Below are 12,623 nucleotides of genomic sequence, written 5' to 3'. Positions count from 1 at the left end.
AAGTCAACATGATGTCTGGCATTTCGCCTCTCTCGCAGCAGACCTTGACGCTTCTCAGAGATGAGGAAAAACCTATTTCCTCCTCGCTACAAGAAAGTCATAAACCTGTCAATCATATCTGATACGTAATCCTTCAGAGGTTACTGTAAACCTGCATGTGTCTCCAAAGGAAGCGATATGGGGAATTAATAGGGATTGTGAAGGATATATAGCCGGCTTGTGAAGGGAGATGTTATTATTATGCGCTGCAACTATATTCGGTCGCATATAACATTCAGAAATGCAGCTGTAATACTGAGACCTCTATTAACCTGCCGCGGAAGTCTAATGCTGGCAAACTCTATTAGAAACTTTTCTAATATGAGTAATGTGCTGCATAATCCCGTACTCCTTCCTTGAAGATTGGACAAAGGTTTGTATTAAACAGCATAAGCCAGGTGGTGACACTGTGGATCATCATGGTTTATATGCGTATTTGGTCTGTTTGCGGTAGAATAATTCAGTGATAGGGAGAGAAGTGAGCAAAAAGATACTGAAGATGATCCTCAGACGTTGATAGATCCTGAACTCACATTAGGACTGCAAAGTTTTTCAACATTAACACTTAATGGGCTGGTCCACAGTGTATTTTTAAGGCTTGGTGGTATTTATAAAATGCAAAGCAATGCTTATGCTTCACTTGTAGAAAAATGTTACTTTTTCATACATCTTACTTTGATTATATACAGCTATTAACATGAAACCGAGTGTCATATTTTCTAGTTCCTCTGATAGGCCCACCATCAAGAGGCTTTGTTTGGTCAGCTAACATACAGATATGGCTACTGAGAACGCGCAAGTGTTTTAAAGAGAAATCGCACACCTCTGCAGTAAGTGCGTAAAACTACAACATGGTCTATCACAAGAAATACATGGCCAGCAGGGGGCAGTTATCTAACATGGTGAGCATACTGAACTGATACAGTATAGAGTGGAGGACTATGACGTCAATTTGTATGCAAAAACCCGGAAGCAAGTTAGCAGTTTAGCAGTTCCGGTTCCCTCGTCCCAAAGTGAATTTCAGTAAAATCGCTTAAATAAGGTCTGTGGCTAACACAAACTCAAGATACTTTCATGTTTTATTTTACAACATAAAACACATCAGTTACATCACACTCTTGATTTTTTAGTTCGCTTATGCTTCATTAAAAAGACGGTTGCTATCAAGTTGCTAAATGGGACTACAGGCGGTGTCGGAGACATTATATGTCATTGAGCTGAGCTGGTCTGGAGCGCAGCTCGCTTGTGTTGGGCATTTAGATTTGTCTGTTATTTAAGTATTTTCATTAATATTATTTTATAGTTTGTTGTATTTTTCTAATTGGGAATTCATATTGTGGGTAGATAATTCCTTCACATGTAAAGACTGTCAAGACAGATTAATTTGTTGATAATTTATTTTAATTAAACAATATTATGGGGATACAGCTTAATAGTGCAGCCTGTCTCTTTCCTGCTCTCTGTTATGCAAACGTGTCAATAAATGTGTTAGAAATACAGCATATTAACTGTCATTTTATTCTGATCAATTGATTTTTCCGTTGTTTTTTTTCTTTTTCTTTATCTGAACACATTTAACTCAGTCATAACTGCAGTATCCACTCCTTCATGAAATGTATAGCATATGTGACTGTATGGGCTGCTTTTCGCTGTACTTCGTGAAATAAAAGGAATACAAAATGTTGTTCTGTGTTTATGATGGAATTTGCAGGCATTTGATAGACTTGTCCCTCACGCCTCATTTCAGTCGTCTGTTAAGCTAAGTAGGCTGTGTGAATGAGAGCGATACACTTATTTAAATATGTCTTATGATAGTACTACTGTATGTAGGCACATTTACACATAGTTTTAAAACTTTTACAACAGCCGTGAAGCAAAACAAAATGTATTTCTCACCTAAAAACTATCCAAAAAGCACGTAGGTCTATGCATTTTTTTTTCGTATTTATTTGTTTATAACATATAGAGTGTATTATAATACAATAAACAGAGAGAGTAAATCTTTGTCATGGACCATATTTCTAAAAAATAAGCTTAAAAAGTTGTCTGTAGCAGGATGGTGCTGACGTCACAGGCGAGCTCCCTCAAGGCAGTGTAGTCCGTTTATAGCCAAATGTTAGCTTTACAGTTCTTGCATTTACATTTAAGCTCCAAACGTGCCTAAAGTTGTATTTTCGTGTGAGGATTATTTGGCTGGACAACGTGTAAGTGTAATGAACAGTGTTTGAACACAGAGCTTATTATTCACAATCTTTGAAAAGCCTATGGGAAAATCCTATAGGGATTTTATCGGGGGAACCAGTTTTATGCTAGCAGCCAATTGGCCTACAAGGTGACGTCATAGTTCCTTCACTCTATTCTGAGCACATGAGCTACTTGTAAACAGTGTGAAAATGGCATTCTTTAGGCAGCTGTGTGTGTTATCTTATACTAAATGATTTAACTGTTTAAAACGCTGATTTTGGTGTGTCTATTTAGGCTAAGTGCAAATAGCGCACCTCTTTGGAATAAGCTAGTCGAGTGCTTTTCGTCATCGCCGTTTGATCAACAGACACAAGAAAAGCAAAGAGCACTACTGACAGCAGAATGAGCAGCGTAGTTCATAGAGCGTGTGACAACATGCTTTGAGGCCGTTCAGAATATCCACGGTGTCTTAAAACCATAGAAAAAGTCTTAATTTTGATAAACTCAAATTAAGTCCTAATAGGCTTGAATTTGGTATACAAAGTCTTGAATTTCGTTACAAAGGTCTTAATTTTATTAATTTATTTTTGCATTTCCTAGGATTAAGTTCATACCGTAACAAAATCAACTGTTACTAATGTAGGCTAATTAAAAATTCATGCAGCATAGCGTTGAGTGTACCTCACACTCCACTTCATATGGGAATATACTTCACATAGAAAAGTGTTGCTGTGGCCAAGGAATCCGAATTGCGTTTGGGTCAAGCCTGTGCCAGGAAATGACTGCGACACCTACTGCTGTTGATGCCGGAAATCTTTTGAGCTAACATTGGGCGACAATGGGTGTTATGACCCTGGACTCCCATATGGGGGGTTGTCAAACACACCGCGTGTAGTACTTCTTGTCAGCACCAACCACCTATTGTGCAGTTCTGTGCGCCGGAGTCTTCTTCGGTTACTGAAACAGCTTTGGCAATCACTAATGAAGAAATTTCTACATTAGAAGAATGATAGTTTCTTCTTAATTAACAGTGCCAAACAGCATATCCCATTCTTTACATTAGGGATGCACCGATATCTTTTTTTTGGAACCAAACCGATCCGATCCCGATAACAAAAATTTCTGATTAACAACTGATACAGAACCGATCCCGATACTGTGCCGTTTTTTTATTTTATTTTATATTTTACATAATTCAGTACTTTGACCACAGTAAGCCAGGCTTTACAAACTATTTGCAGCACTGAAAATATTCCCCTCTGAAGAATAATCTTAGTCAGAATGACGAGAGAACAGAAACTCATTGTGAGAATAATGAGCGGAGCGGTGCACGGCGCGTCTGCGCAGCCAGATGCATCCATGACGCGCTTGATAAATCACTGAGACACAGCGTGCAGCCCTGTGGTATCTGTGGACACTTTCAAAACTGAGCAGCACAAAAGAAAAAAATCAGTGGGTTTAGGATATTTCCGATGTATTATTGAACCTTTTCTTATTAAAAATTTCAGGTAGCCCTACTTTGTGAAACGCATTTGATGCAAAACTAAATGCATTTTTCCACTGAGTACTTATATTAACAGGAACAAATAGTCTTGGAGAGTTTTTCGTGTTGTCATAAACAAATGCGGCACGCAGTTTGAACTGTGAATAAATGAAGAATGATTGACAGGCTCATTGGCGGGAAGCGCTGAACTGAAGCGCATTTGTTTAAGCGCTTGAATATTCATCTGTACTTCACATTAAACTATAGAATGGCTTCAGAACATTTGGGATATAGTAGACCTACATGACAACTTTCTAGTGCTTTATAATAAGCTACCTTCAAGGGTTTTGTTAACAGAATATAGCGCATGTGTAAGATCTGGTTTGGATCGGTACCAGCCTGGCCGATACCTGATCCAGCAAAAATTTGCAGTATCGAACCGGTATCCGATCCAAGTATTGGATCCAAGTAACATACCGTTGACGCTAGAAACTGCATGTAACAGATCAATTTTAACAAACAAAATTACTTTCAGGTTGTGACTCGTGAAAGGTTAAGCCTTTTGTGCTATAACAGCTCCTCTGGCCACGCCCCGTTGCTGCGCATGGTGTATTTGTGTGGTGAATGAGCATAACCAGAAGCCCTTGTGATCTCACTAGCCCGGATGTTTTTTTTTTGTAGTTCCCAAACTTTGTTTGCTGTAGGCTTTGCAAAGCTAACTCTGTAAAAGCCAACCTCTCACTTTGCATTTTGAGCATATTACATTCAGTGATGTTGTTTGTTCACACATATCAGTGTTTCCTCTAGGATTTTTTCCAGCTGTGGCAGCAGGCCTTTTGCACAAATCACCCAACTACCTATGGCGTTATTTCAATGACAAATGGAGAAATGTTATGAGCGCAGTATTACATGTTCAGATCGCATTTATGTAAAACAAGCATACGAATCTCTTTACTTGTGCGCCAATTTCCTCTGTTCTTGCACAAAACTTCTTGCAAACCCCCTCAAATATTCGCTGCTCAAGCGGAGATCTTCTTAAGCGCTCTAAAATAAACACTGCTGAAAAGCGATTTAGTGCATTTATGTAACGAGTATCTCTCCAACATTTATAAGATTTGCTAGAAATATTTATGAATTTCTCCAATAGACCTACAGAGCTGCATTAAGTAAAGTCCTGCGTCCCGAAGTAAAGTGCAACGGCTATAAACTCCAGCAAGATAAAATCATTTTATGCAGAACTACAGACCTTTATATATAAATAAAGTATAATAATAGAAACTGTGTTCAGCTGAACAGAAAGCTACGTCGTGTTTGCTGGCCTCATGCACCTGTCAGTCAGTCTGTCAGCACGTCACCTTAAAGGGTTAAACAAATAATGTACAGCACTACTACGGTTACAGAAAAGTTTGCGCTGTTATAATTCACTTACCTTTTAATTTGTTTTGGTGCGATTATAACCCGCTATTAAAAAGCAACAATGACTGAATTTTTAATGAGAAGCTGTAATGTAGCCGTGGCGGGATGAATTATGTGGCGCCCCGCCATGGCAGAATGAATGTAGCGGAAAGCATGTAGACACGTTACGCATCAGCTAAAGGACTATATTGTAGTGGACCACCCCTTTAAACTACACATGCAATATGTAAAATAAATTGGTGGTAATAGTATAGTTTAAGGCACGTTGAAGGATCTCTTCATAATTGAATTTTAAAGTTGAATTTTGATATTGTGTATTCACATACATTTTAAATGTTTTATAATTTTGTGAAGGGCTTACTGTAAAAATTGATGCGATGATAAAATAAAAAAAAAATACTACGATAAAAATTCATAACCTGTTTAACAGGAAGTTATGCAGCAAATAACCATAAATGAACTTTTCCAGAATATACCGCATGATACTTCACTTTTTATGCTTTTTGTTTCTCTTGAGTTATGCACATTCGAGTTCTATGTTATATGTAATGTTGATAAATAATGTTTATTGCATATATTATTATATAATATTATTACTTTACCATGTTTTACTATGATGCCGTTTAATAGCATTGTGAATAACACTGAGTGGGTGACTAAGTGGGCTCAGTGGTTAGCACTGTTGCCTCACAGCAAGAAGGTCACTTGTTCGAGTCCCATCATTTCTGTGTGGAGTTTGGGTTTCCTCCGGCTTTCTCCACAGTCCAAAGACATGCGGTACAGGTGAATTAAATAACCTAAATTGGCCATTGTGTGTGTGTGTGTGCGTGTGCGTGTGCGTGTGCGTGTGCGCGTGTTTGTGTGTGTGTGAATCAGTGTGTATGGATGTTTTCTAGTACTGGGTTGCAGCTGAAAAGGCATTCGCTGTATATGCTGGATAAGTTGGCGGTTCATTTCACTGTGGTGACCTTTGATGAATAAAGGGACTAAGCCAAAGATAAATGATTGAATGAATGAATAAGAGTGAGCGCCTTTTTTATATTAATATGTTTAGTCTCGGGCGAAGCAGCGACGCAGTAGGTAGTGCTGTCGCCTCTCAGCAAGAATGTCTCTGGTTCGAGCCTCAGCTCAGTTGGCGTTTCTGTGTGGAGTTTGCATGTTTTCCCTGCGTTCTCGTGGGTTCCCTCTGGGTTCCCTCTGGGTGCTCCGGTTTCCCCCACAGTCCAAAGACATGCGGTACAGGTGAATTGGGTAGGCTAAATTGTCAGTAGTGTATGTGTGTGTGGATGTTTCCCAGGGATGGGTTGCGGCAAGAATGGCATCCGCTGCGTAAAAACTTGTTGGATAAGTTGGCGGTTCATTCCGCTGTGGCGACCCTGGATCAATAAAGGAACTAAGTCGACAAGAAAATGAATGAATGAATGAATGAATGTTTAGTCTCTGTGGGAAAAAAGTTGTTTGTGATGAGCTTTGGTTCATTATATGAGTTTCTCATTCACATCTACTTATGGTTTTGTTTTTGTCTGTGCAGCAAAGTTAAGTTGTGTTGAAGAAAAGAAGAAGTATGAATGATGGTAAGTTATCAAAAAATTTAAAAGTACCGTTAAAAGTTAAAAAATATTTTTTACTGTTAATTTTATAGATTTTGTTTTTACTGTGAAAAACTTCTGCATCAGACAAGATCTAGGTGATATGTAAAATTGACTAAATGTTTAATTGTTGTTGTCTAAGTACTGTAATTCAATCTAATAAAACAAGACATAAAAAAGTTTCAAAAATTTTAAACATTCTTAACACTGTTTTAACTTATATATTTACAATTTATAGACACCAATTTACATTGTTATATTGTTATTTTACTATACTTAGGTAATTTTTTTGTCAATAAATGCCTGCAAATAATTTTGTTTGTAAATTATAAACCAGCTAATTTTCAGTTAAAGACACAGGCTACAAAAACAGCAACACTTTGCTTTGAGCTTAAAATATACTTATTCTGCATTGTATAATACATAATCTGATGGGTATTTTGAGTTGAAACTTTACAGACACATTCTGTGGACACTAAAGACTTACATCTTGCAAAAGTGGTCAAATATGAGCCTTTAATAATGCAACAGAAAATGTTACAATATGAATAATACATGCTGTACAAGACTTATCATGCTTAGTTCATGTAAATATTACATTAAATAGAATTTACAAATCATTTTAAAGTGTTGATAAAAATAACAACACAAGTAGTAATAGATTACGATGGTCTGTTTCCAAGCGCCAGCTTCACTGCAACTCTTCATCTTGGCAAGTGGGTAGATTTGTTAGCAGCACCTAAACAATCCAAAAATATACAGAGTTAGGATGAATGACAGGTAAATGGAAGGTAACTATTAAACTACAGTTTGAAATAGAAGTTCTGTTATGAAAAATACTGTACATTTTTCTATGTGCCATGCATCACAATTGTCTGTGATCAATGCACATCTTCTTGGGTTTATTTGCTCCAGGTTTCCAGGTGTGATTTGTGGATGCTCTTTGGGACATGATGTTGCATCTTTAGTGAGTACATCTGTCTGGCACTCGACCTCATAATACAATTAGGGCTCAGGGGACTGCAGAGAACTGCAGCTTTTATACAACTTTTCTAAAAAGAACACAATATAGAATTGTTTTATTTACAATATAATAATGACAGGCCACAGTTTTGAAAACTTGGACTAGTGCTGTGTTTCAATATGAATACTATTTTAATTTTAAATAGTCATCAAGTATAGAAGTAGTATGTCCTAAATCATAGTATGCTGAAATTGGTATAACAAAGGTTCCCGCTTAGTATTTCTAGTAGAAATTCAAAGTGCAGAACCATTTGTGTTCCAACTGCAAAAATCACAGATGACACATTGCGTGTTGGACAAAAATTCAATTAGACCCACAAACGCAGCTAAAAAGTGTTAACAAACTATAAACATGGGTGATGTGCGAGGCTAATCAATAAGTGGATTGGCAGATAGGGTTTAACCATTTGGTCAAGATGTCTGAGTGACTGTTAATTAATAAAGATGTATTTGGTGTAGAATGTAGTATAAGTTTGAAAAGTAGACATAGCATGTTTTCTAAAACAAGAAGAAGTAGGATTGACAACAATATCTTACGTAACAAGCCAAGGACACAAAGGTAAAGAATAAATCAGCATACACCTACCAAATTTGTGGAGACGGTAAAAACTCTGGCGATAAGCACTTCAGTCTGAATCTGAGCTGCTGACTGGACTCCATTCCCACTCTCCAAATTCTGGCTTGCTGAAGGTCTTTTTCTTTTTGCATTTTTTTCTTGTCTTAACCTGATGAGAAGGTCCAGGCTGGTCATCGTCCGTTGTCTCTTCTCTAAGGGATGAAGAGACTGAGCTGAAGGAAGCACTTGAAGGATCGGAATCAGAGAGCTGCTCAGATCTCCTCCTCTTCCTCTTGCCAGAAGTTTTTTCATTTCTTTTTCTTTTCTCTCCATGGCTCGACTCATCTTGGTTTTTGTGAGAAGATTCAAGCTGTTTGTTACTTTTAGATGGACTGAGGGAATCATCTGAAGTATCAGACAGCTGGACTGAGCTCCTCTTTTTCAGTTCTCTGCTCTCTGATCTGTTGTCTCTTTTTCTTTTAAGACCTCCCTCACTTTTCAAGGATTGGATATCAGGTGTCATATTTTCTGTTTTGTTGGCCTGATTAGAAGGTCCAGGCTGTTCGTCATCTCTGGGTGTTGCTTGAAAGGAAGCTTGAGAAAAATTACTCGAAGAATCAGAATCAGAGAGGTGGACTGATCTCCTTCTATTCTGTTCACTGTTCTCTGACCTGTCAGAGGTCTGTCTTTTTCTTTTTAGACCCCGTCTCATTTCAGCCTGACCTCCAAAGGTTTGGATATCAGGTGCCATATTCTCAGTGTTGTTGGCCTGATGAGAAGGTCCAGGCTGTTCATCATCTCTGGATGTTTCTTGAAAGGATGCTTGAGGTGAATCACTCGAAGAATCAGAATCCAAGAGGTAGACGGATCTCCTCCTTTTCTGTTTTCTGTTTTCTGACCTTTCACTTGTCTGTCTTTTTCTTTTAAGACCCTGTCTCAAGCCCAAGCTTTGGTCAGGTGATTCATAATCAAAAGTTGACCCCGAATCTGAATTAGAAGTTGACCCAGAATCGGAGGTGGACCCAGAATCTGACTCAGAAGTTGACCCAGAATCTGAAGTGGACCCAGAATCTGAATCTGAGGTGGTCCCAGAATCTGAATCAGAAGTTGACCCAGAATCTGCAGATCCAGAATCGTCAGTGCTGGACTCAGTTATAGGTGTCTCCACGGGTTCTTGTGGTCTATTAGTAAACACAGGATAAAACGCAACGGCTGCAGAGTCCCCAACAGCATCAACATCAACAGACCAGTAATCTGCATTTTGGCCCAGCAAATCCAGCAACGGATTGTATTCAGGACCAGGTGTCATGGGATACTGAGCAAGTTCACGGACAGCTGCTTCAACCAATTCATAATAAAAATCAAAGTTGGCAGCAGTCAATCGACGTGGTATGCGTATATCTGGGAGAATCTGTCTAACATTCCCACTAAGAATTGTAACAGAAATCAAAATTTGAGGCCCCTGATTAACAACGTTCAACCCATCATTTTGATTGACAACGATTAGGTTGACGTCATTGAAAGGGTCATTGCCATTCATCTTGACTTCTATTGAATTTACAGCTAAACTACAAATGTAAAAAAATAAATAAATAAAATTCTGCTGGAATGAACGCTCTGTCAAGATTTCAGATATTACTGTTTTAAAAATTCAAACTGACACTGACTGCTGCCTCTACTATTCTGGCATCTGCTGTATTGAATGTCAGAATGTCGGAATGTTGGCCTGTGATGTCATCAGTGTTGACATTCAAAACTCTAGGCCTGTGATGTGGCACTCTGCAACACTCTGGCTTTGACGATTCAGTTAAAACCAGTAGTGTGTGTGTTAACATTGTTAGTGGACATTTATGATTTTTTTTTATTTGTTATTTTGCTTATATATTATTTTGATTTTTTTTGTTTATTTTATTAATAATTTATTTTTAATTGTGTAACATTTGCTGTACAGTTACAGTAAAAAGAAATAGATGAGATTTATATTTTTACAGCAACCACTACAAAATTATAACATTATTACATTTATTGTTGTAAGTTTTTTTAGTACAGTAAAAATAATACTAAACTTCAACATAATATTTTTAAATAGGAATAATAACTGTAAAAAAAGTCCCTAAATTAGCAGTTTTTTATATTTTGTGTGTATTTTGACATGTTTTTGATTTTTATTTTATTTTTCCCTGTTCATTTATGCTTTTGAATTATATTATGGTACCTTGATCTTCCTTCCAACCACTTTTATTCTTGAAAAGTTAGAAAAAGTGACTTATTTACATTTTTAATAGTTGAAGTCAGGGGTTCTCAACCTTTCTCTCTTCAGGGCCCATCTTTTTCTCTTATCAATTTTAAAAGGTTGAACCGTCTGACATTAAAAAAAAAAAAAAGTTTATATAAAATGCTTATTTAAATGTTTAAATGTTAACAAAAATACATATACAGTTGTTATTTTCTTATTTTTCTACAGCATTGTATTATATATATATATTTATATATATATATATATATATATATATATATATATATATATATATATATATATATATATATATATATATATATATGTATGTGTATATATATATATATATATATATATATATATATATATATACATACATATATATATATATATATATATATATATATATATATATATATATATATATATATATATATATATATATATATATATATATATATATTCAATTATTCATTTATTTATTTTTTTTTTTCTACTGGCTCAATCGGCCAGTGGTTCAGATTATTTGCCCTGCTAAATTTTTCACTGTCTCCCCAAGTTAATAGCTATTTCTTAGCCACATATTTTAAAAAATGTGTAAAAGGCCAAACATAATTATATATTTACAATTTTTATTAAGAATTACATTTCTTCAAGTTGAAGCAAGGACATTTTCACAGTATGTCTGATAATATTTCGTATTCTGGAGAAAGTTTTATTTGTCTTACTTCAGCTAAAATAAAAGCAGCTTAAAAAAAAAAAAAAAAAAACATTTTAAGGTCAATATTATTAGCCCTTTTAAGCAGTGTTTTCCCCGATAGTCTACAGAGCAAACCATCGTTATACAGTAACTTTCCTAATTACCCTAACATGCCTAGTTAACCTAATTAACCTAGTTAAGCTTTTAAATGTCATTTTAAGCTGTATAGAAGTGTCTATCTGAATATTAATGGGACATTTTTAAATAGATCTTGTGCAAGTAAAAAAGACAGATGGAGTTCACTTATTTCAACTAATAATCAAATAAAATAAAAACGCTAAATACCTAAATTTTGAAGAAATATTAATTTGTATCACATTTAGTATCACATAAGTATCACCTCCAAGATCAGATTTTATAGTGCTCAGCATATATGAGTAGGCCTCTCACACATCTCTCATTTAAATGAATATTTTTTTATTAGAAGCTTTGCAGTATTATATTTGTGCATATACATTATTAATCAGTACTGAAGCCAAATCTGGAGCTAATATAACAAAATACTTTGCAATATCAGTCTGAAAATAAATTAATAACCTAAACTTGTATGTTAGAGCAAATATAAAAAAAAAAAATATTAAAAAGAGCATAAATCAGGAGAAATACATGTTTTGTAGTTTCGTAGTTTTTTTTTGTTTTTGAATGTTTTGCATGAAATAAAATTTCTATGTATAGAGATGTTTAGTAACTAAAACCTGTTCAATAAATCTGTTTTGTTAACTTGCACCTACAAATAATATATTACATAATGGATTATTAGTTTTATCATGATGCCATTTAAAAGCATTGTGAATAACACTGAGTGGGTGACTAAGTGGGCTCAGTGGTTAGCACTGTTGCCTCACAGCAAGAAGGTCACTTGTTCGAGTCCCATCATTTCTGTGTGGAGTTTGGGTTTCCTCCGGCTTTCTCCACAGTCCAAAGACATGCGGTACAGGTGAATTAAATAACCTAAAATGGCCATTGTGTGTGTGTGTGTGTGTGTGTGTGTGTGTGTGTGTGCGTGTGCGTGTGCGTGTGTGCGTGTGTGTGTGTGTGTGTGTGTGAATCAGTGTGTATGGATGTTTTCTAGTACTGGGTTGCAGCTGAAAAGGCATTCGCTGTATATGCTGGATAAGTTGGCGGTTCATTTCACTGTGGTGACCTTTGATGAATAAAGGGACTAAGCCAAAGATAAATGATTGAATGAATGAATAAGAGTGAGCGCCTTTTTTATATTAATATGTTTAGTCTCGGGCAAAGCAGCGACGCAGTAGGTAGTGCTGTCGCCTCTCAGCAAGAATGTCTCTGGTTCGAGCCTCAGCTCAGTTGGCGTTTCTGTGTGGAGTTTGCATGTT

The 12,623-nt window shown here is 36.1% G+C and overlaps 2 protein-coding genes across 7 annotated transcripts in view; one reads left to right on the top strand and one right to left on the bottom strand.

The window, feature by feature from the left end:
* The window catches only part of sulf2b (sulfatase 2b), a 544,759-nt gene that overhangs the window by 52,395 nt on the left and 479,741 nt on the right, over positions 1-12,623 (top strand). Inside the window, exon 5 of one of the 5 annotated variants that reach the window (XM_073938026.1) lies at positions 6,654-6,696. The exons of the other annotated variants lie outside the window; for them this stretch is intronic. The gene's annotated coding sequence lies outside the window, so the exon portion shown is untranslated. The remainder of the gene's footprint in view (positions 1-6,653; positions 6,697-12,623) is intronic. 5 annotated transcript variants of the gene reach the window in all.
* On the bottom strand, positions 7,211-10,654 carry LOC137489182 (uncharacterized). 2 transcript variants are annotated; one of them, XR_012398880.1, is made up of 3 exons: positions 8,321-10,654; positions 7,557-7,763; positions 7,211-7,450 (listed from the first exon to the last, which is right to left on the bottom strand). XR_012398880.1 is itself a non-coding variant. In XM_068219033.2 (2 exons), exon 1 carries the CDS (start codon positions 9,828-9,830, stop codon positions 8,361-8,363), a length of 1,470 nt encoding a protein of 489 aa, XP_068075134.2. In that variant the 5' UTR covers positions 9,831-10,654; the 3' UTR covers positions 7,211-7,450; positions 8,321-8,360. The 2 variants fall into 2 exon arrangements, 1 of the variants encoding a protein (XP_068075134.2); XM_068219033.2 differs by lacking the exon at positions 7,557-7,763.

This window comes from Danio rerio, chromosome 23 (genome assembly GCF_049306965.1).
Source record: "Danio rerio strain Tuebingen ecotype United States chromosome 23, GRCz12tu, whole genome shotgun sequence".
Classification (NCBI taxonomy): Eukaryota; Metazoa; Chordata; class Actinopteri; order Cypriniformes; family Danionidae; genus Danio; species Danio rerio.
The sequence above is the reverse complement of the archived record's forward strand: the minus strand, read 5'-3'. Positions and strand labels throughout refer to the sequence as shown.